Below are 22,249 nucleotides of genomic sequence, written 5' to 3' on the forward strand. Positions count from 1 at the left end.
TTTCACCCAGAAGAACCCAAGAGTCACACTTCCCAAACATGGAGCTGCAGAGCAGAACCAAGGTTAGAACCAGAAGGATGCCTGGGCCTGGCCTGTCTGATCGCTCCTCTTGTCTCCAGAGCTGCAGAGGACATCCGAGGCCAGGGATGTTTTTGGGTCTGAGGCCTGGCTGTCCCAGCTCAGGGTGGCACTGGGGTGGGGAAGCAGCTCCAGGGGGGCAGAGGGGCTGCCAGGAGCCTGCAGAGGGGCTGCCAGGGGCCTGCAGAGGGGCTGCCAGGGGCCTGGGGGGCCTCAGGCTTCCAAGTTCTCCAGCAGGGCCTCGCCGTCCGCCCTCTTCTCCGGGGTCGTGTACAGGAAGTTGCAGCAGATGTAGAGGGGGAAGGTCAGGAGCCTGCTGTCCAAATTCATCACAATCTGCTCCTGCAAGCACACGGGACGTGGGGCAGGGGGGATCAAGAGCACAGGGTTGAGACAACAGTCACTGCAGTTAATGACTGTGGATTAAAGTCAGAATATAAAAATAAACCCAAGACAGCAATTCCCCTTCACCTCCAGCAGATGGTTTATAGCATTGGCACTCATGAGACACTCTCAGGCTGCTCACAGCCCCAGAGCTCCCAGGCCTCTGCAGCAGAGGAAACAACCACAGGAAAGCAAATTAACCCTCCAGCACTCTGGGGAGAAAAGGGCAGTTTTCAGTTTTGTGAGATTTCACCAACCAGGCAACACCCAACAGTCTGTATTTTAAAGTAAACTTCAGTTTGTGGGTAGGAATTTTTGGGTTTCACTTCAGGAACTGGTTTTGGGGTAGCAAAATTGAAACTTTACGCTACAGTGAGGATGGTACTGCCAGGGAAAGGTTTTGTGTGTTCTCACCACCTCCATATCACTGCTGGCTGGGATCTCAGAAACTTGATTTACAAGTCTTGCACTTGCCTCAGTAAATTCTGCTGTCAGCAATGGGTGGGAAAGGGCACGTGCTCTAAGGAAGCTCTGCTCCTCTCTGGGGCTTGTACTGATTTATTTAATGCAGTAATAAATCCGACCCTTGAACAACATGTAGACATTCTTTTAACTCCTGAGTTTACAAGGGAGTCTTTGAACGAACTCCAAGTTTGCCTCTAAGTAAGGATCCTGCTGGACAGATCACCCAGAGGGGTGATGTCAGCAGTGCTGGAAGGCTGGGAGAGCAGCAGGTCCAGACCAGGGCACTGGCAGCACACAGCAGCACCACGGGCACTGATTTCACTCATATGGGAACTAATTTCATATTATCAACACTAGTGAAGCCCACACTACCCCACTCTAGTTCCATTTCACAAATTAGCCTTAATCACCCACTACCTCTGACAGGAACACTTGAGATTCCACACAAGCAACAACAAGAACAGCAACTCCCCTTCAGGGGCACTGGTGGTTTCTCTGCATTTTTTTCATGCCTTGGACTCCACAATTCAAGTTCAACAGCTCAAAAACCCAGAGACACACCTGGTCCTTCTCAAGGGTGAGGATCTGATAGCCCGTGGTCCTGCTGCAAACCATCTTCCCGCTGCTGTCGAAGGAGGCCAGACGTAACCTGGGGGACAACGGCAGGGACCTGGCTCCAGAACACCCCGTGTTCCCAGCACGGGGAGCTCCTCAGAGGGGACAGCCCACGTTTGAAGGTAAGCAGTGAGCTGCAGTGAGGCCCAGCTGGGCAGGGCTCGGGCCGTACCTGAAGGCGATGCTGCGCCGGGGCTGCAGGCTGACGGAGCCGCTGCACGGCTGGTTCAGAGTGTTGCGCTTGAAGATGATGTAGCGGTTGGTGTAGGTGACCAGCAGGTCGAAGCCGAAGTTGAAGCCAGTCCAGCGCCAGCAGTACTGCAGGACAGGAGAGCCAAAGGAACCAGCCTGAGCAGTGGCTGTGACAGGGATGGTGAGTGTCACAGGAACGGTGACAGCCACTGCCCCAGCAGTGGATGGTGAGTGTCACAGGAACGGTGACAGCCACTGCCCCAGCAATGGATGGTGAGTGTCACAGGAACGGTGACAGCCACTGCCCCAACAATGGATGGTGAGTGTCACAGGAACGGTGACAGCCACTGCCCCAGCAATGGATGGTGAGTGTCACTGGAATGGTGACAGCCACTGCCCCAGCAATGGATGGTGAGTGTCACTGGAATGGTGACAGCCACTGCCCCAACAGTCCACCCTGGGAATGTGACCCCAGGCTGCAGAGATGGGGGATTCAAGGGGCCCTGCCAACATCTGCCTGAAACACAAGATACTCGGTAGGGAACTGGCTGGCAGCCAGAGGACTGTGAGAGCAGCTGAGTGTCAGCTGCCTCCCCGACAGACAAAAATACACAGTACAAGTGCTGATAAAACTCTGCACTGGGAAGGGGCTGCTCTGTGAGCAGCACTCACTGCAGGCCCCAGCCATGCCCAAAGCACTCCTTGGAGCACAACTTCCCGAGGTTAAGTGACTTAAGAGGGGAAAATTCATGTCTCCTGTTTTTTCACAAGATCTATTACCTAAAGACACAGATGTGTACATGGAACACAGAGGTTCTGGCTGTGATTATTACACATTTTATCTACAGAAGTTCCTTTCCCAGCTAAAAGGAAAATGACCAGAACTCTATTTACTGCCTGTATTTTTCAAGTCTCAGATGACAGTCTCACATGAAAACAGTTTTCCCAAACACTGTCTCAGTTGCAGCACAAGAGCACCATGAAACACCAACCCCTTACTCCTTGCAGAGACAGTACGTGTTTCCATCCTTCTGGGGAGAACAAAATGATTTCTTTCTCCATGACATCTTTTGGGTGCAGTTTGACAGTGGGGGCCTGAGTGTTTTGGGAATGCCTGACACACCTCAGCCTTTGCCCCACTTACATCACCATCCTTGGCGAGTTTGCGACCACACCTCATGCTGTTCCCTTCCAGTTCCTCTTTATTTATTTCCTGGGGCCTGAAAAAAATAAAAGAGCATCTTTAAGGACACTTCAACAGCTTTGTATGATAGCTTAATGTGGGAAAGATTAACAGACTGGAGTAAACTGGTCTGACCACACAATCACAGAATACCCTGAGTTGGAAAGGACCCACAGCCAACACTTCTCTAGCAGAGGTGTGACCAGATGAGCTCTCTGGGTCCCTTCCATCCTGAATTGTCCCATAAACATCCAACTACTCTATAAAACTGCCACACAAACCAGGCTGTGAGACCTCAGTTAGGCAGGACTTTTATAACAGAACTTTTCCAGATAACAAAGCTATAGCTGTTGCAGTGAAACACATTCTCCAAGCCTCATAAAGGCCCAAGTCCTTTTTAAACACATCAGTCCCATCTCCCAGGCCCAAGCAGAAAGTGGTGCTGGGGCACAGCTGCAGGGCCCTGCAGAGCAGCAGTGCAGTGAAGCAGCAGCCACAAGACACTGAGAGGTTTCTCAAGGGGTTGGTTACAAACTTGCCTAAAAAACCCTCTTCCCTGAGTGCTCCTGACGTGCCAGAGCCTCTCTGTTCTGCCATCCCACACCAACAGCAGCTCCTTCCACCCAAGTCTCCTCTGGTGCTTCCACACATCCAGCAGCCCTGCAGAGCCACAGGAGGGAGAGCAGCCCCAGCTTTCCAGAGGTGTGGTACTCCACTTCACTTCACACACAATGACTTCATCAGCCAACCAACCTCCACTGCCAGACAGTCTTGAAGTGACACCAGGCCAAGCTGTATAAGCCCCAGAGACATCAACCCCCCACAGGTCAAACTATACACCTGCAAGATCCAACAACATCCTCCAAGCTCCACAAGCCACAAGAAATGCAGCATCTGTTCTCTTCTACTGCTCACACCCCCCAGGAACCGGCAGCTAAAGCTTTTATGAACAGAGTCTGGGTCTTTTCTCTCCATTTCTGCAAAAACCAACCCTGAGAGATGAAGTGTTTTATGAACAGGTTAAGCACATAAACTCATCTCAGTAACCAAATTCACCCAAGAACCTCCTGTGTGCTTTTCCACATCTTCCAGTTGAACTGGTTCTGTGGCTGACCTAAATGCAGCAATGGTGATAAAGGATTTATTTCTGTTTAAATAGTGACAAATTTCACAAACATTAGTCCATAATGCTCAGACAGACATTAGCATCCCCCTCCCCACCCCTGGAGCAGCCTCAGATGATGCAAAACTTCAGCTTTAACCACTTCCATCAGCTGCCACACAGTGAACAGCTGAGTTATCCTATTTCCTCCTCAAACACTGCTAAAGAGACTGTTAGAGTAGAAACTATCCAGCCCTGGGCTCGAAAGATCTGTCTGGCTTCTGCCACAGAACACATGTTTAATTAAAAATGATCCACTTCAGCACAAGTAGACCTTGAGCAGCTCCACGTCCAAGCCATAAACTCCAGTGTTACACTAAAACATTCACCAATCCTGAAGAGCAAATAAAATGTTTAGTCCTTTTAAATGCAAACTCATCAAGTAGAAGAGAAACTCTTCTCCCCCTCCCTGAAGTTACCAAGAGCACACACATGCCACGTGTCCAAGCAGTGCCATTTCCATGCTGGCAGTGTTGGGATGAGCAGGTGCAGTGACACTGCTCCAAGGAGGGTGTGGAAATAGAGCCCTAGTTCAGCTCAGGGGAGTCAGTCACATCTTGTTCTGATTCCCAAGGCTGTTTCCTTACCTCTGAGGGAAAAAAATGTGCCGGGATATCAACACAGGCAGCAGGTGTGGGAAGAGGAGTGGCAGAGCTGGGTAAAGGATGGGCTTATAAAACCTTAATTCTTTTCTTCCAGCTACAGGTTGGACAAACGGCCAAGACATCTGTGTTAACACAAAGGAACAGTTGCACAGGTTCCCTTCTAAGGCACAAGTTGCCAGCCCCAGGCCTCTCATGCAGGATGGCAGCACAGGAGAGCTCCCAGGCCCCCAAGCCCCACGGATCTCCTCAGGGACTGTGTGCTGTGCACAAGGTTCATTGTAGCTGAGCTGCCTGTGCTGATATTTCTGGGTTCCACTGTCTTTAAAAATATCTTAAAAAATCCCAGACTGCAAAAGGGAAAACTAGACAAGAAAAACACTCTACTCCTTCCAAGAGCCACTGAAACCCTCGGCTGCAGCTGAACATGAAAGCTGCTCTTTCCCAAGCTGGATGATCCCCATCGTCCCCACTGCAGGCTGTGGGAACTCACTTTTCCAGCAGCTCATATATCCTCTGGCTGACAATTCTAATGCTCCCACTGCACTGCAGTGAACTACCAAAACACATCCAAATCAGCAAATACAGGGTCCTACCTGGTGTCAGAATTTTGGTGACTTAATGCTCACTTCCCCAGGAACTGTGGTTCCCCACGAGCCAGGAGGGTACGTTTGCTCCCAGATGCAGCCACAGCAGCAGTGCAAAAGTCTTCCCAAGAAAACACCACATCAGAAACAAGCTATGGCACCCAAAATTAATCTTTAGGAGTTGAATATGAGAGTCACAACTCTGCATTTCACCTCTACTGTTTCCCAGAGCACTGGTGCTGAAGAGAATCACTTCTTAAAGATCTTGACTATTCTTCAGATCACAGTTTGAGGGATTTTTTACAGTATTACATGATAACATCAAAAGGAAGCAATTAAGGAAATATTTCCTATGTAACACATAACTGAGCTATGGAGCCACACCACAGGGTGTTGGGGCTAAAGCACAAGCTGTTTCAGAACAGAACTGTATGTATTTAAGAACAGTTCCACTGGCTGTTGGTTGGTCAGTAATGATCCAGCCAAACCCTCCACCTGAATAATCCTGAACTGCTACTGCCACGGAAGTACAGCAAGAGAACAGGGAAGACTTTCACCTTTAGGGAAGATGGGAGATCTGTAACTGAACACTGCTGAAAAAGACTGTGAAAAGGGTTGGAGCAAGAACACAGCCTTGTTTCACACCATTCTTTATTAGAGAGGGCTCAGAAAGTGCATTGCCATATCTGACTTGGCCGTGCTGATCCTCATGGAGTGAGATGATCATTTTAAGGAATTTAGGGGGACAACCAAAACGTTCCAAAATCTGCCACAGACCTTTTCTGCTCACAGTATTGAAAGCCTTGGTGAGGTTGACAAAGGTTACATAAAGACCTTTGTTTTGTTCCCTACACTTCTCTTGCAGTTGTCTGAGAACAAACACCATGTCTGTGGTGCTCCTGTTGGCTCTGAAACCACACTGACTTGCAGGTAGGATTCCTTCTGCTATAGTGGGTATTAGTCTGTTCAAGAGTATTCTTGCCAGGATTTTGCCAGCAATGGAGAGTAGAGTAATACCACGGTAACTTGAGCAATCAGATTGAATTCCTTTCTTCTTATACAAAGTGATAATACAAAGTGTTCTTGCTCCAACCCTTTTCACAGTCTTTTTCAGCAGGATGCTCCAAAGGGCCACGGCAGACCTCAAGGATCAGGACGGGATCTACATCTGATACCGTACTGATGGAAGCCTTTTCAACCTAAGGGGACTGAAGGCCCACACCAGGACCTTAAACCATCTTGTCTGGGAGCTGCTTTATGCTGATGACGCCGCCCTTGTTGCCCACACAGAAGCAACTCTGCAGCGTTTAACATCCTGCTTTGCAGATGCTGCTGAGCTCTTTGGGCTGGAAGTCAGCTTAAAGAAGACAGAAGTTCTCCATCAACCTGCACCTCAGGAAGGCTTCCATCATCCCCATATCACCATTGGCCAATCAGAGCTCTAATCAGTCCAGCAGTTTAATTACCCAGGTAGTCTCATCTCCTCGGATGGTAAGATTGATGGGGAGATAGACAACAGGTTAGCAAAGGTATATAGTGCTTTTGGAAAACTCCATAAAAGAGTATGGTGTAATAAACACTTGAAGAAAAGTACAAAGATCAGTGTTTACAGAGCCATAGTGCTGTCTGCTCTCTTATATGGATCCGAATCACGGGTCATCCACCGCCACCACCTGCGACTCCTGGAACGCTTCCATCAACGCTGCCTCCGTACAATCCTAAACATCCACTGGGCAGATTATGGGACCAATCCATCTGTTCTAGAACAGGCAGCAGTCACAAGCATTGAGGCCATGGTGCTGAGAACACAGCTGTGCTGGGCAGGGCACGTCTCCAGGATGAAGGACCAACCACCCCCTCCCTAAGATCTTGCTTTATGGGGAACTTGCTGCATGAGAGGAGCCCCGAAGAGGAGATACAAGGACTCCCTGAAACAACATCTCAGCCTTGGTCATATTGATCATCAGAACTGGTCTACTCTGGCCTCCAATCGGGAGGCCTGGAGACACCCCATCTGTAACGCTGCTGATGCCTTTGAGAAAGCACACAGGATCACTCTCGAGGAGAAAAGACGATGCAGAAAGAATCATGTCCTGCAGAATTTCCCACCTTAAGGAGTCTTTCTGCTGTGCCTTTTGCAACTGGACGTGTCTATGTTGTATTGGCCTTTTTAGTCACCAGTGTGCTTGTAACAAACGTGGGTAGAGCCTTCCCAAATCTTCGTTTGTGAAGCCTGGCCATGATGATGACTGAACTGAACACTGCCCCAACTCACATGGCCCCTGGTTCAGATCAGGTCAGTGGTTCTCACACCTTCCAGCCTGTGATCGATCAGTGAACTCTCCTGTCACAACCCAACCTGTCCATCTCCACACGCTGGGCTGACACAGCTTTGGGAGAAATAAACCACTGGGTTTGCTGGTTTTTGGAAGGTTAAAGACATTTTGCAGCTGCCTGACCTGGCATTTATTCTCCACAAAGCACTTTAGGAACCAGGAGAGAAGAGAAAGACAGGGACAACTCCTCCAGCTGCATTTTGCCACAGTTCTGGTGTTTGGAAAGAGCTCAGGGGACCTGGTTCATGGCAACATGGCAAAGAGCAAGCAGGAGGCAGGGGAACAGCTGGAGGAACACACACACATGTAACACACACTAATCACACACAACCCACTGCCAGGCACAGGCTCAGCATCCCAGACACCACTCAGGGCTTACAAACAGGACAGCCCAGCCCAGCCCTGGGGAGGGCATGGAAACCACCCCCCCTACATGGGAGCTGGCAGGGAATTCCACAGTCAGAGAATCATGGAATATGCTGAGCTGGAAGAGACCCACCAGGATCATCGAGTCCAGCTCCTGGCCCTGCACAGACACCCCAACAATCCCACCCTGTCCCTGAGAGTGTTGTCCAAACCCTCCTGGAGCTCTGGCAGCCTTGGGGCCGTGACCAAACCCTGGGGAGCCTGGTCAGGGCCCAACCACCCTCTGGGGGAAGAACCTTGTCCTGAGATCCAACCTAAACCTCCCCAGCTCAGCTGCATTTCCTCACTGCCAAGGCAATGCCAACACCATGCAGCACGTGGTCCAGGAAGGAAAAAAGATGGGATATAAAACTGCAGGATTATGGAGAGAATAGGGTCTCAGCAGTAGAGAAGGATGCCCTGCCTGGGGAAAGCTGGAGAGCTGGCAGAGGAGAGATGTCAAACACAACCCTGAGGGGGAAAGGCTGTGAAAGGAGAGGGGAATGGGGGAACAGATGACAGGATACTGAGCCCTGCTGGGTGCTGGGCCCTTGCTCGCTGCCTGGGGGGGCAGGACGGGAGGGGCAGGAACAAAGGTTACTGTGGAGTTATCCCTGCACAAACAAAAAAGGATGGATTGCCTTCTGCACCGACACAGTTCCACTGCCCCCCAGCCTCCTGCCCACCCAGCCCAGGACAGAACAGGCCTCTCCATCTGCAGCACTGTTCCCAAAGTATCCTGGAATTGGAAGGCTCAGAAATGACCCTTTCGCAGCCTCGACACTCACTGCAAAGCAAAGTGCTGGTGAGAAGCATTAACCAACATAACAGAAAATACAGAACGTGTGCCCCCCACCCAGCATTGCCCTCTGGTCCCACTCTACCAGTTTTCCAGAGTTCTGCTGGTTAAAGGATGGGAGCCCAAGGGAACAGGCAGCCCCACAGAGAGCAACAGTTTAAAACCACTGAAGTATCCTTACTCCCCCAAAAACCACTGAAATATGCTTCCCCCCCCTTAATGTAAACTCCCAAATTAATCATGTCAGAATTTATATGAGGAAGGTTTCTAATTTAGGAAAGATAGAAAAGAAAGCCTGTAATATACCTACCCAATATCATTGTCTTGTTCTGCTCTGAGCATGGCAAACCACTGCTGTTTGTAAACAGAGGACAGCCATTCTAAAATTGAAAAAAAATAAATAAGCTTGTTGTCTTTGCTGCTGGGAATGGGGATGGTCATAAACATTTGAAATAGAGAAATAAAATGACACTGAAATAATGAAGTTACACTTGTTAGCTGGATGGCCTATGAAACCCACCCCCTGATAGCTCCCTGTGTTCTCCAGCTCCAGCCTCAACCACGGGAGAAGGCATACAGAGAAACATCCACAACCAACAGGCAGGAACTCCAGACTATGCTCATCTCCTCAAATATTCACCACTTCAAAAAATGATGCAACTCAACACGTTTTCTCAGCACACAAAGCTCTGTTCAGCCAAGGAGCTTGTTAACAACCCCTTGGGAGAAGATGCTGCTTTCTGAATCCCCAGTGGAATTTTACACAAGTTACACAAGAAGAAAACAGAATCAAGGATAAAGGAAACAGTGACTTAGCACAGATATAGTAAAACAAATAGAAATTGTGCCCTGCTAGGAATAAACACAACTCATGTCTTCCTTGGAGAACACACAAAGATTTTATCAGTTCTGTTAATTTAATGTTGCAACCGAGAGATAAAACAGAACAAACCCAAACAGTTTGTCAGGCAGTTACACAGAGGGGATCCCAGGCACCAAGAGCACAGGGTGCAAGAAGTTCTCAGTCGAGATAATGAACAGGGGCAAGGTCATGGATGAGAACCAGCACTGGGGGAATGGGCTGGGTGGGAGGAAGAAGAACCACCAGGACTACAACCAAAGCAGGAGCTGATGGAGGGGACAGAAGGGAGGAGGGGTGAGATCACATGGCTGAGATCGACTTACAACTCCCAGAAGGAAAAATTAAACCCAGCCCTTGTCCTACTGACTCTAGTGTGAGAATTCAGACTGTGACAGGAGCAAACTGGGAATTCATCGAAGTACAACAAAGTGTAAAAATGAATTAAGGAAAATTGTGTAGGGAAGGGGCATAGAATGGATGTGTCAGAAGGGAAGGAATGAAAGCAAATCAGGAGGGAGAGCATCTTTTCTATTTGTTTATGTGTAGGTATCTATTTCATACCTCATATTTCAACTGCAGTTCATCTGTTAATTTCTAGACATTAAGAAGGAAAGCACAGCTTAGGAAATGTTCAGAAGTCACCAAGTAAAACAGAACAATGAACACTGTGCTCACACAGACACATTATGTACTTCTGCCTCTTGCACCTTTCCTGCCCAAAGAAGAGTCTTGGGAACTCCTAACACAGAATTTCAGTTTTCTCCTGCAGGCCCTACACACACAGAGGGTATAAAAGTGAATAAATAAATAATCACAGCATTACTTTCAACTACTCAGTGTGATTTTCTTCTTTACCTCGAGAGGAATTTCATCCAGAATTATCTAAAAGGTTTCCACCAGAACACAAGGTCCCCAGCAAAGTCCCCCTTCTGCAGACTCTCAGCTATGAAGTATCCCCTCAAATGCTGGATGCTGGCAGCCTGTCCCAAAGTGAGCCCCAGGATTTATCTAAACCTCCTTGCAAAGGAAGAGCAACAGTTTTGATTGAACACAGCTTTTGGCTGCACGCTGGAATGAAGAGATTACAAGAGGCCAAAGCTCTGGGATCCTCCTGGCACAGGAGCTGCTCCTCCTTCCCCTGTGCCACAGTGCCACCCAGCCACGGCAGGGCACTGCACCAGCACTGCTCTGCACACCCTGGGAGCCGGGACACAACTCCTCCTGCTGCTTCAACCAGCACCAGCAAATCAGCCTCAGAGCTGCAGTCAGTCCTGTCAGAACCCTTCCTCTGACACACACAGGTAAAGCCTTCTGGGTTTGAGAACTGACACAACATTTACTCCCTGAAGAACAGCAAGGGAAGGCTGCCCACCCCAGCCCATCCCAGAGCTGGGCACTGAGAACCACAGAAACGGTAAGAGATGGCAATCAAGTGTAGCTCCTGCAAATTGCTGCTTTGCAACATTTTATTCACATGCTGACAAAGCCACTTCATAACAGTGCATTGTTCTCCTCTATCATCATTCAATTAAGGATCTAAAGGGTCATTAACCCAAAGTTACTCTTTATGAGGACTTTTGCACTGTGCCTATAACCTTTTATACATCACTTGATCATGTAAAATATCACATATCAAAGCTCAGAGCTGTTCTTTGGGGATTTTTATGCATAACAAAATGTTAACTCAGTTGCTGGAGGTCAAGCAAGTGTGCTCTGGGCACCCCAGAGCAGACCACTCCCACCTGTGTGGAAGTGCTGCCTCCCCCTGACGCTCAAAGAACACCCCGAGAGGGGCATTTTGAGCCCAGGACAACAGAGTTCCTTCCTCTTCTACTTCATAACACCCAGTGCAGAAAATAGTCTCTTCTCCAGCTATTAAGGCACTAAACCAGAACTGGAAGGAGGGAAAGCCAGTCCCTTTCAGCAGTAACTTCATTTTCACTCAAGAGATGGGCAGATTTCTGGGGAGGAAAGGCCCTGCTCCCTCCTCACAGGCACAGAGGGCCCTAATCCAGCTTCTGAGAACATCTTTCCAACATTTCAAAGGGGCAGAGAGAGGAGCTCAGGGTTGCTCAGACATTCAGCCACAAAGAGTGATTAAGTCATTGTTGCTGGCAGAGACAGGACATGGCAGCACAGGAAAGGCAAACTGAAGTGACCCTACACCAGCTCAATGGCAAGGAAAGCATCTCAGGAGGATTTAACAATTCCATCAGGCTTCAAAGGAAACATCCCAACTTGCCATCACAGCATCATGCTGACATCTACAGCAGCATGAAGAGAAAAGCCAACATGAGATGAAAAAAAATTAACTTTATAGCAGCATAATTCAAAGACAGGTTAAACATTTACATAAGGTAGGGCTCCACTGTGACCCCCAATGCTGCAGGAGTGGACTTATCTACTTCATATCTCAAGTATGGAGAGGTGACAAGTACACAATGTCAAGAAATTACAAATAAAAGTGATGAACAGCTCAATAAATTCAGTTTTAATTGGCACGTGGTTATTACACCCACACAGACATCACAGACACACATGACTGGACAGTTACATTTTTTTAACCCATGTCAAACTCTGTATGTGACAGCCAGGAGAAAACTGGCAGAGTTAAGATGCAAAAATCATTGCAAGGATTCAACTCTGACAAGGGAACTCTGAACAAGGACACCAGGAGCCAAATTCAAAGGGGGAGCATGAGAGTTCCAAACACTTACAAGGAGCACAACTGACCTGGCTGAGAGAAGGAGAAGAAAAGAAAAGGGAAGAAGGAGGAGGGGGACATGTCTCCCATGATAAGAGAGAGGAATGATAGTGGGAAAACATTTTCAAGTGAGAGCCCAGCTTGATAACCCATTTCCAGCCTTATTCATCCAAGAGCAGCCAGGTTCACACAGCTGCTGAGCAGGGAACAGTGATCTGGGCACTCAGATTTCAGCAGCAAGATGAGAAGGGGCTTTTCATTTTCCAGTGATACTGTGATGTAACAGCAGCAATCTCCAATAACATGAGCATTTCCCTCTCTGGGCTTCAAAAAGCACATGGCCCTAGAAGGGGAATGTATTTTATACAAGTCAAAGTACAAATAAAACGTCAAGAGCAATATATTTGAATATCCTCTCTGCCCCAAATCATCCTAAATCTTTTAGTAAACATCACTTGTCTTGGAAGAGAGAAGAAGAGTTCAGGGCATCTTGTGCTTTTGGTCTTCATTTTTAGGTATTATTCCAAATCCTATTAAAACCTACTCAGCTCTTCTTAGAAAGTAATGGCTAGAAAACAGTTGAGTCTCAGGAAGTTTTGCTCTCTCAAAAGCAAAAGACCTTTTTTCCATCTCTGGGGTTCTGAGATCATTTAAACTTTGATAATGTATCATGTATTGACTGCAGAGTACTTTGATAATCTGACTGATCAGCAGAATGTTTTTATGCCTATAGTCTTTATACTCAGCTTCTGCTGAATCTCCAGCCACAAACAGATGTTGGAAGGAAACACATGAGCAGTAAGACAAGAAAACACACGGAGCCCTTCCCAGCGACTCCAGGGCAGGACAGGCTGGGGAAGGCACACAGAATGGGATCAGCTGAGTAGAACCATGGAATGGTTTGGGTTGGAAAAGCCCTCTGAGGTCACTGAGTCCAACCATTCCCCAGCACTGCCAAGGCCCCCACTGAACATGTCCCCAAGTGTCACATCCACACGGCTTTTAAACCCCCCAGGGATGGGGACTCCACCCCTGCCCTGGGCAGCTGTGCCAGGGCTGGACAGCCCTTTCCCGGAAGGAATGTTCTTAATGTCCAATCTGACCCTTCCCTGGCACAGCTTGAGGCTGTTTCCTCTCCTCCTGTCCCTTGTTCCCTGGCAGCTCCCCCCTCCTGTCAGGGGGTTGCAGAGCCAGAAGGTCCCCCCTGAGTCTCCTTCTCTCCAGGCTGAGCCCCCCCAGCTCCCTCAGCTGCTCCTGCTGCTCCAGCCCCTTCCCAGCTCTGTTCCCTTCCCTGGACACCTCCAGCCCCTCCGTGTCCTTCTGGGGGTGAGGTGCCCCAAACCCATCGCGGGAGCTGAGGAGAGGCCTCAGCTGTGCCCAGCACTCACTCACCTGAGGGCAGCAGGGCATCTCTCTCCACGATCCTGGCCGAGGCCAGGTCACTGATGATGTACTGCAGCCTCAGGTGGGAGAACACGGGCAGGAATGCACTTCCCTGGGCTGATTCCAGGAAAGCAACATCACCCCCAAACTCTGCAACACAGAGCACCTGCATCACAACTTGTTCTCCCCAATATTTGCCAGCCCCTATTTATATTTGAGTTCTTACTTGTTGATCAGAGATCGATATTATGAGCAGGTGAGTCACCATTTGCCACTAAAATTAAGAAATTACTAGCATTCAAACCCCAAACCAAGGCCAGGCAACTCCTCCTACCTCTCCTGCGCTCGGCAAACCAGGCATCAGCTTCAGTCAACACCTGCTTGAAAGACCCATTCCAAGAAGGCACGAGCTGAAGGAACATCCACTGGGAAAAACAAACAAATTCTAGTGAGTCAGTGGAAGAAGGTTTTAAATAAGTGATCCATGCATCAATAAGAGATATTACCATAGTGCATTCATTCCTATAGAGGTTCTGATACTCAGTTAAATACTTTCACTCAATCCCACGAAGGTTCCACTGCCCCAAGCCCCAGCAGCCCCTTGGGAAGTACCTTTTTGAGAGCAGTGTACACGTCCATTTCCACCTGCAGCACAAACAGGTTGGAGGAGCTGATCAGCTGCTTCATAAGGTTTATGCTGAAAAAAATCAACCATAACAGGTCAGTGAGACAGAAGAGAGAAAAGGAAGAAGGGTAGACAGGGAACAACCAACCAGCAACAGCCCAGAAAACGATCTGCAGTGAGCTCTAGACTTGGGCAGAGGTTGTCCTTCATCCCTGCAGGGGAAGTGCAGCCCCAGTACCTGAGTTCTTTGAAGAGTCCAATGCTCTGGTGGGTCATCAGGTTGTTCAAGAGCCACTCAAGGCACCTGTATGGAAAGCAAGGAATTAAGACCTTTGCTTGTTTTAACTCTATGTCAACACTCCTGCAACAGGTGCTCAGGCTCACAAAGCCTGATGCTGCCCCACAGGACTGGGAAATGTTGCCTTAACCCAAGCCAGAAATGCATAAAAATACATATATAAAAAAAAGAGTTCTTTCAAAAACTGAGAGTTTGCCAGGAAATTTTCTGAAGCTCTTATTAAAAGTGCATTGAGTTTCTCCAAGGGCACAGCACAAGCAGAATTCCAAGGACTGTCAATGCCACGCAGAGCTCTGAGAACACACTGAGTCCCAGCACAAGGAAGCAGGTGGGAGCTCTCAGCATTCTGCTCCCAAATGTGGCATTAGCCCTCCTCATTTCAAGTTCAGCTTGAACTCTGTATATTAAAGCCACTTTTTGATGAAACAGTCTGTGATCATGTGTTACTTCACTGTCACACTCAAGACCAAACATACTGTCCTTACTACTGTAATTCCCTCAGTCACAGCACAGGCCAATCAACCTGCCACAATCTGCACGGATTTTAAGGGAGTTGATGACAGCAGAACCTCAACAATAGGATGAGCAAAGCCAAAATCAGGCAGCTGTCAACGGATTAGGAGGGCCAAAGCCCAACGAGAACTTGATTTAGTCACTATAGTTAAAGACAACACAAAAGTTTCTACAAATACACTGCAAAAGGAAGGTCAAGCAGCATCTCCATCATTTGTTCAGTGCAGAGGGTGATGCAGTGACAGGGAATGAGGAACAGGCTGAGGTACTCAATGCCTTCTTTGCCTTGGTCTTTATTATCAAGATGAGTTGTCCTGAGGATATTCGGCCCTGGAATTGAGGGATAGGGAGCTGAGTGAAGGCCCTGTAATCCAGGAGGAGATGGGCAGTGACCAGTCCATGGGCCCTGATGGGATGCACCCCAGAGCATTGAGGGGACTGGCAGAAGAACTTGCCATAGCACTCTCAACCATCTACCAGCAGTCCTGGTGAACTGGAGAAGTTCCAGCTGACTGGAAAGCAGCAAATGTAACACCTATCTACAAGAAGGGTCAGGAGAATGATGCAGGGAATTCCAGGCCTGTCAGCCTGACCTTGGTTCCAGGCAAGGTTGTGGATGGGATCCAGAGTGCCATCACATGGCACAGGCAGGACAGCCTGGCCCAGGCAACGTGGATTCACAAAAAGCAGGTCCTGCCTGACCAACCTGATCTCCTTCTCTGACAAAGTGACCTGCCCAGCAGATGAGGGGAAGGCTGTGGATGTGTCTGTCCAGACTTCAGTGAAGTGTCTGACACCATCTCCCACAGCATCTCCCGGAGAAACCGGCTGCTCATGGCTGGGATGGGTGGAGTCTTGGATGGGCAACAAACTGGCTGATGGCCAGGCCCAGAGAGCTGTGGGGAAGGGACATAAATCCAGATGGGGCCCATCAGCAGCAGCATCCCCAGGGCTGGCTGGGGGCCAGTCCTTTTTCCCACCTTTCTGGATCTGGATGAGGGGGTCACCTGTGCTCTCAGTACACCTGCAGACAACACCAGGGTGGGTGGGTGGCAGTGTGGATCTGCTGGAGGGCAGGAGGGCTCTGCAGACAGGCCTGGGCAGACCCCATCAACAGGCCAAGGACAACAGCATGAGGTTCAACAAGGCCAAGTGCCACGTCCTGCACTTGGGTCACAGCAACCCCTGCAGCTCCAGGCTGGGGGAGGAGTGGCTCGAGAGCTGCTCAGCAGGAAGGGACTTGGGGGTGCTGCTTGACAGCCAGCTCAGTATGAGCCAACAGTGAGGCCAAGTGGCCAAGAAGGCCAATGGATCCTGGCCTGTATCAGGAACAGTGTGGAGCAGGAGCAGGGCAGTGATTGTCCCCTGTGCCTGGCACGGGGGAGGCCACACCTCGAGTGCTGCCTGCAGGTCTGGCCCCACTTCCAAAGGAACACTGAGGTGCTGCAGCGTGGGCAACAACGGGCACCAGGGCTCTGAGGGATCCAGGAAACACGTCTGTTGGGGAGCAGCTGAGGGAGCTGGGCTTGCTTAGACTCAGGAAGAGGAGACTTGGGGTAACCTCACTGCTCACAACTCCCTGACAGGAGGTTGTAGAGAGGTGAGGACTGCTCTTCTCTGCTGTGCCTGCAGTGAGAGGGCCAGAGGAAATGGCCTTAAGCTGAGGCAGAAGAGATTCCGATCAGATTTTTCCACTGTTTGGGTGGTCAGGCACTGGAATGTGCTGCCCAGGGAGGTGGTGGAGTCACGGAATTAAGAGGTGTATGGATCTGGCACTGGGTGATAAGGTTTTAGGGGTTAAAGTGGCAGTGCTGGTTGGACAGCTGGACTGAATGATCTTAAAAGTCCCTTCCAACCTTCATGATTCTATGATTCTATTCTAATAAAACAATTAACCTGGGCATTATTATACTGTGTGTAAACTCACTGACCATTAGCCATGTCCAAAGCAGCTCAGAGACAGGAATTCTTACTTTTTCTTCACGGAGTCCAGCCCGTATGTCCCCGCGGAGTTGTAGTACCCACACACGGTCTGGGAGGTGATGGTTTCCTTCATTGTTTCACCACACTGCTGGATTAAGCCATCCTGCAGGGAGGCAAAAAACCCACAAGTATTCCGAGTGTTTATTTCCCAACAGGAAATGTCAGGCACTGCACAGTTCATGTGGATTTTCCTGCCTGAGCCACCCCAAAGACCCCAGGCTGCAGTGACCTATGCTACGCTGCCCAAAACATTTCAACCACTGCTCCCCAGAAACACAGACTTGCCTGAAGAATATTTCCCACGAAAGAGAAGCATGATGAATGTCTTCAGGGTAGAGCAAACGAGCTGCAAAACCTATTTTAATCTACTTTTAGATATGACTCAAAGCAGCACTTAATCTTACACCTGAATCTTAGCCACAGCACTTTCCAACAAAAGTTGGAAAGTTGTGTTTAGGTTTTTTCCCACTAAGCCTGAAAAGCTGATTCATTTCTCTGGGTGAAACAGGACATGCTGGCGAGGGTTTTATGAACTGTTCTGCCTCTCTTCAGGCAGAGACAGAGATCCTGGCACTCCTGACTTACCAGCTGCAGCATGCAGGCTGCTGCCAGCAGGGCGACCACGCGGCTGGGGTTGATCAGCACATCGTCTCTGTACAGGGAGCCAAAGGCCACCTGCAGGGCTGCACAGGGAACAGGAGCCAAACAGACAGAGCAGTGAGCACAGGGCATCAAAAGAGTCCTGAACTATAACCAAACCTCTTCCCTGCACACCTTCCCTGTGATCTCAGCTGCTCTGGACAAACAGCCAGTGCTGACCAGCCCAGAGCCCCCAACAGAACACACGAGCTGTGGCAGTGCCCAGCCCAGCACTGAGCTTCCACCAGTTAAACAAACCCTGCAGCACACCCTGAGAGTGTAAAACAGAGAAATACAAGTGCCACCTCTGAGGACCACGAGGTTTAACTTAACCCCTGCCCTCAGGGCTTTGTTAAAATAAGAGGTTCCCACTTACCTTCTACATCAATATTTTGGTCAGGAATCTCCAACTCTATGACGTTCATGCTGGATTCTTTCCAAGAGCCACTGAACATACTGGAAAAGTAGCCTGACTGTAGGAGGGAAGAGGAGAGAAAAAGAACTCAACTAAGAGATTTCATCCCAAACAGAAGTGCCAAAAGCAGCACATGGAACAAAATATGGTTAATATTTACCTTTATGCAGAACAAACTGTGTTAAGGGAACTTTCACAAGCTTAAACATTCTGACAGATTCATAAAGGGGCCAACTGTATTTGCTGTTTCTGACACTGAAAACGCCTACAGGAAATTTGGGCTACATGTGTGTGACCGAAGAAAAGAGCTTTAAAAGGCCAGAAAAGCCACAGAAGCTCTTTTCCAACAAACCACACCACCAGTGGGGGCAGAATTAGTCCAAGAACTAAGTCCTTGGTGTTACCAGCAGACAACAAATCCTGCAGGCATTAGGGAATGCCAGTTTGGGGACTGGGGGAAAAATAAAAGAAAGGCATGCAAGACATACAAATTACTGTACAAGGCTGTAGTCTCATACCAAGGACACAGACACATACACCATTTACAGCAATATACCTTTTATTATTAAGTGTAAGGCACATAAAACTAGAATTTGAGAGGTTTCCATCCAAATGAAGGGAAAGATAATGCTCTACTAGGGTTCCTGATTTTCCTTCCCAGCAGCAGATGTGCCCATTATGAGATGCTATCAATGAAGTTTACCTGAGAGATCAAAAAAATAAAGTCTATTTGTACCACATTCCCTGACCTCTTCACTCAGCATTTCAGCCCAAGGCAGCAAATAACACAAGCCCCAGTTTTGATTTATTTTGATCAGGTCAGTATTTCTGTACCCTCAGTGTACCCCTAACCATGGCACACAACACACTCCTCTCAAACCCAGGACCTCACTAACCACACCCTCCTCACGAGGCTGCCTCAGCTTTGCCATGGAGATCACTCCCCATCTGCATAAGAATTTAGTAACAGCATCAGAGAACAGAAATCCCCCATTTCTCAGAGCTGCTGTGAACAGTCAGAGCAGCACCTGACTGTCCTTTATCCAGCTCAAGGCAGTGACTGAGGGACCAGAGGAGCTGAAACAGGCTCAGAAAGGCTGCTCAGCACTTCAGAGTCACAATGGCATTAAAAGACTCGTTTACATGCAGTTATTTCTAACCTCCAAAACTATTTTACCCACAGTAACATAATTCCAACGCTGGAGCGTGACCTGAAACAGGACCTGCCTGATGAGAACACTGAACTCCCCTCAGGCTCCTCTCCCAAAAAACATCACTCCTACAGCGAGGCCTCTGCAGAGCAAAGTCACAGTTTTCAAACCCTGCCATACAGCTGCATCCACAGGAGGATTTAACACCCAACTTCAGTCACCAACCCAGGCAAAGGTTTCAGGAGCAAACTCGACAGGCAGCACCCACAGTCACAGGGACAGAACACACCAGCAGCCTGAGCCACACCAGTGCTGTGCCCATCCACGGGGCAGAGGGAGCTGTGCCTGCCAGCTCTGCTGCTGCCACAGCCTGTGACACAGGAGCTGTGACACAGAGGACACAGCAAAGCCAACAGCACCTCTGTGCTCCTGAAGCACAAGCACAGGGCACTGCACCTGAACCAGGCCCAAAGGAAAGGTTTGTACACAGAGGGTGTTGGGCAGGTTCTCACTGAGATTTACTCCTTCCCAGAGCTCCTGTGCAAACCTTCCTCAGGCAGCTGCAAGAAATCCTTCCTGAGGGCTCCTACCAACCCATGCCAAGCACAGAGAGCCAGCACCACCAATGTCCCTGCAGTCCCTGCCCCCGAGCCCAGGGGACAGGAACACTGAACTGGGGCACCACAGGCTCTACAAATCCCACCTGGAAGTGCCTCCTGTGCCCTGACAGAATGTTCACACCACAAGAGCCACTTAGCCACCCGTTCAGCAAACAGGAACATGTTCTCAGGACATCAAAGACAAATTTCAGGACTGTTTTCACAGAGGATGCACCGAGACTAAGAATGAAATAAATTAAACAGAATAAAAAAAAATTACACAAAGAATAAAAAAAATTCCAAACACAAAAATGCAGCTCTGCTTCCCAACACTGCTAACAGGAGCTGGTTAACTGTTTGCATCTACAAAAAGAGTGAAGGTCCCAAATAAAAGGGGGAAAAAAAAAAGGATAAACCTCCAGTCACACTTCACAGTTCCCAGACATTATTTTACTAAAAGCACAGTTCCTACTGGGATTTAGAAAGGAGTCACTTACCTGACACAAATAAATCTTGTGCAAGTTCCACTCCTCTCCCAGAGCACAGATTTTGACATCACTGTTCTCCCCATTCAAAAACAGAGTCTGATAAATGTATTTCGATGTGCTTTTCAATTTTTTCCTAGTAAAAAAAAAACCAAACCAAACAAACAGTGAGACACTGCTTCCAGTTGTCCCATTACAGCAGCTGCAGTGGGTCTCAAGCCCAGGATTTTCCATGCCACGTCCCCCCCAGGCTGGCACCACTTCCCCACTCCCTGCCTGTGCCACTATTTGCCCAAAATTTGCTGAAATAGTGTGAAATTCAACCAAATCGGCCCCAAAAGGAGATAAAATTGGCCCTAAATCCCCCTGGAAACCCAGAATTTCCCAGAATTCCAAGGTATTCTCAAAATATTCTCCAAATTTCATCGAATTAGGAAAAGTGATGAAATTTAGAAGCAGAAATGAGGAGATTTTGGTGAAAATGGGAACACTTGGGGAAAAATCTGAGAAAATGGGGCAATTTGAGGAAAAATCAGGGGAATTTAGGGGAAAATGGAAAAATTTGAGCAAAAATGGGGAAAATTGGGCCAAAGATGGGGAAGTTTGGGGCACATTTGGGAAAATGGGGAAGCTTGGGGGAAATTCATAAAATTGGGTACATTTGGGGGAAATTACAGGAATTCTGGATAAAAATGTGGAAGTTTTGGTAAACTTTGGGGGAAAATTTGGAGAATTTGGGGGAATTGGTGAAATTTCAGGGAAATGTTGGGAAATTTGGGAAAAATTAGAGTAAATATAAAGAAATCTGAGAAAATTTGGAAAATCGATGAAATTTGGGGAAATTCAAGGCAAAAATGGGGGAACATTTTTGGGAAATTTGAAGGGAAATAGAGAAATAAGAGTCAAAATGAGGAAACCAGGAAAACCTGGGAAAACTGCTGGTGCTGGGGCATCCCCCGAGCACCCCAGAGCCTCCCCTGACCCCAAAGAGTGGCCTGACCCCCAAAACTCCCACTGCCAGCCTTGGGATAATTATTCACAACTTAATTTACCACGAAAGAGCTGCCTGTCTTGATGCACAGTGTTTAAATTATACTGACTCAATCACAGAACCCGTGCATGTAAATACCTTTTTGTTTTTTTAATGAAAATCACGTGGATGTATCGGAAAAGAAAATATCATTAACCAGCAGAATACTGGAATACCAATTAATAAGAAAACCGTGTAACTCGTAGTCAATGAGCTCTAATTCCTTTTTTTACTAGAACGTATAAACAGTAAAATGTTCCACAGCTGTTGTGCTTTGTGGGACTCCAGCGAGCACCCGGGGCAGCACAACCCTGAGACAAACCATTCACGGAGCGTGTCATCCCCGACCCTCAGCGGGGCCCGGAGCCCCAGCCCCGGCGGTGCCGGGCACTGCGGGCACTCGGCTTATCCGAAACCCTCTGACAGCGCCGAAACGGCAAAGCAAACAAACAAAGACTCCAAAACCTCAAAAAAGGTTAAATTCAAAACCTAAACCAGAAGACCTCAATAACCCTTCCCGAGGGGGCCCCCCGAGCTGCCCCCCGCCCCCTCTGCCCCGTCCCGCTCGGGGTCACCGCGGCCCCCAGACCTGCGGCCCCGGGGGTGCAGCAGCCGCTCGTCCCGCTCGGTGTCGCCGTCGCTGTCGCTGTCCCCGGGCCCCTCGGCGGCCCCGCCGCGCTTCCTCTTGCCGTTCCTGCCGGCCCTGCCCGCGGCCGCCGCCGCCTCGCCCCGCGGGACGGGCCCCCTCCGCCGC

At 48.8% G+C, this 22,249-nt stretch overlaps 1 protein-coding gene across 1 annotated transcript in view; it reads right to left on the reverse strand.

Moving 5' to 3' along the window:
* Window positions 1–291: 291 nt before the first annotated feature.
* GMCL1 (germ cell-less, spermatogenesis associated 1) overlaps window positions 292–22,249 on the reverse strand; it is a 22,727-nt gene continuing 769 nt past the window's right edge. Inside the window, exons 2-15 of the mRNA XM_027669027.1 lie at window positions 22,085–22,240; window positions 20,478–20,601; window positions 18,192–18,288; window positions 17,762–17,859; window positions 17,167–17,279; window positions 14,621–14,686; window positions 14,370–14,454; window positions 14,092–14,182; window positions 13,767–13,907; window positions 9,119–9,188; window positions 2,879–2,954; window positions 1,715–1,860; window positions 1,489–1,576; window positions 292–420 (exon numbers count right to left, since the gene is read on the reverse strand). Coding sequence (XP_027524828.1) covers window positions 292–420; window positions 1,489–1,576; window positions 1,715–1,860; window positions 2,879–2,954; window positions 9,119–9,188; window positions 13,767–13,907; window positions 14,092–14,182; window positions 14,370–14,454; window positions 14,621–14,686; window positions 17,167–17,279; window positions 17,762–17,859; window positions 18,192–18,288; window positions 20,478–20,601; window positions 22,085–22,240 — 1,480 coding nt within the window. The remainder of the gene's footprint in view (window positions 421–1,488; window positions 1,577–1,714; window positions 1,861–2,878; window positions 2,955–9,118; window positions 9,189–13,766; window positions 13,908–14,091; window positions 14,183–14,369; window positions 14,455–14,620; window positions 14,687–17,166; window positions 17,280–17,761; window positions 17,860–18,191; window positions 18,289–20,477; window positions 20,602–22,084; window positions 22,241–22,249) is intronic.

Source organism: Corapipo altera, unplaced genomic scaffold (genome assembly GCF_003945725.1).
Source record: "Corapipo altera isolate COAL_440 unplaced genomic scaffold, ASM394572v1 61016, whole genome shotgun sequence".
Taxonomy (NCBI): Eukaryota; Metazoa; Chordata; class Aves; order Passeriformes; family Pipridae; genus Corapipo; species Corapipo altera.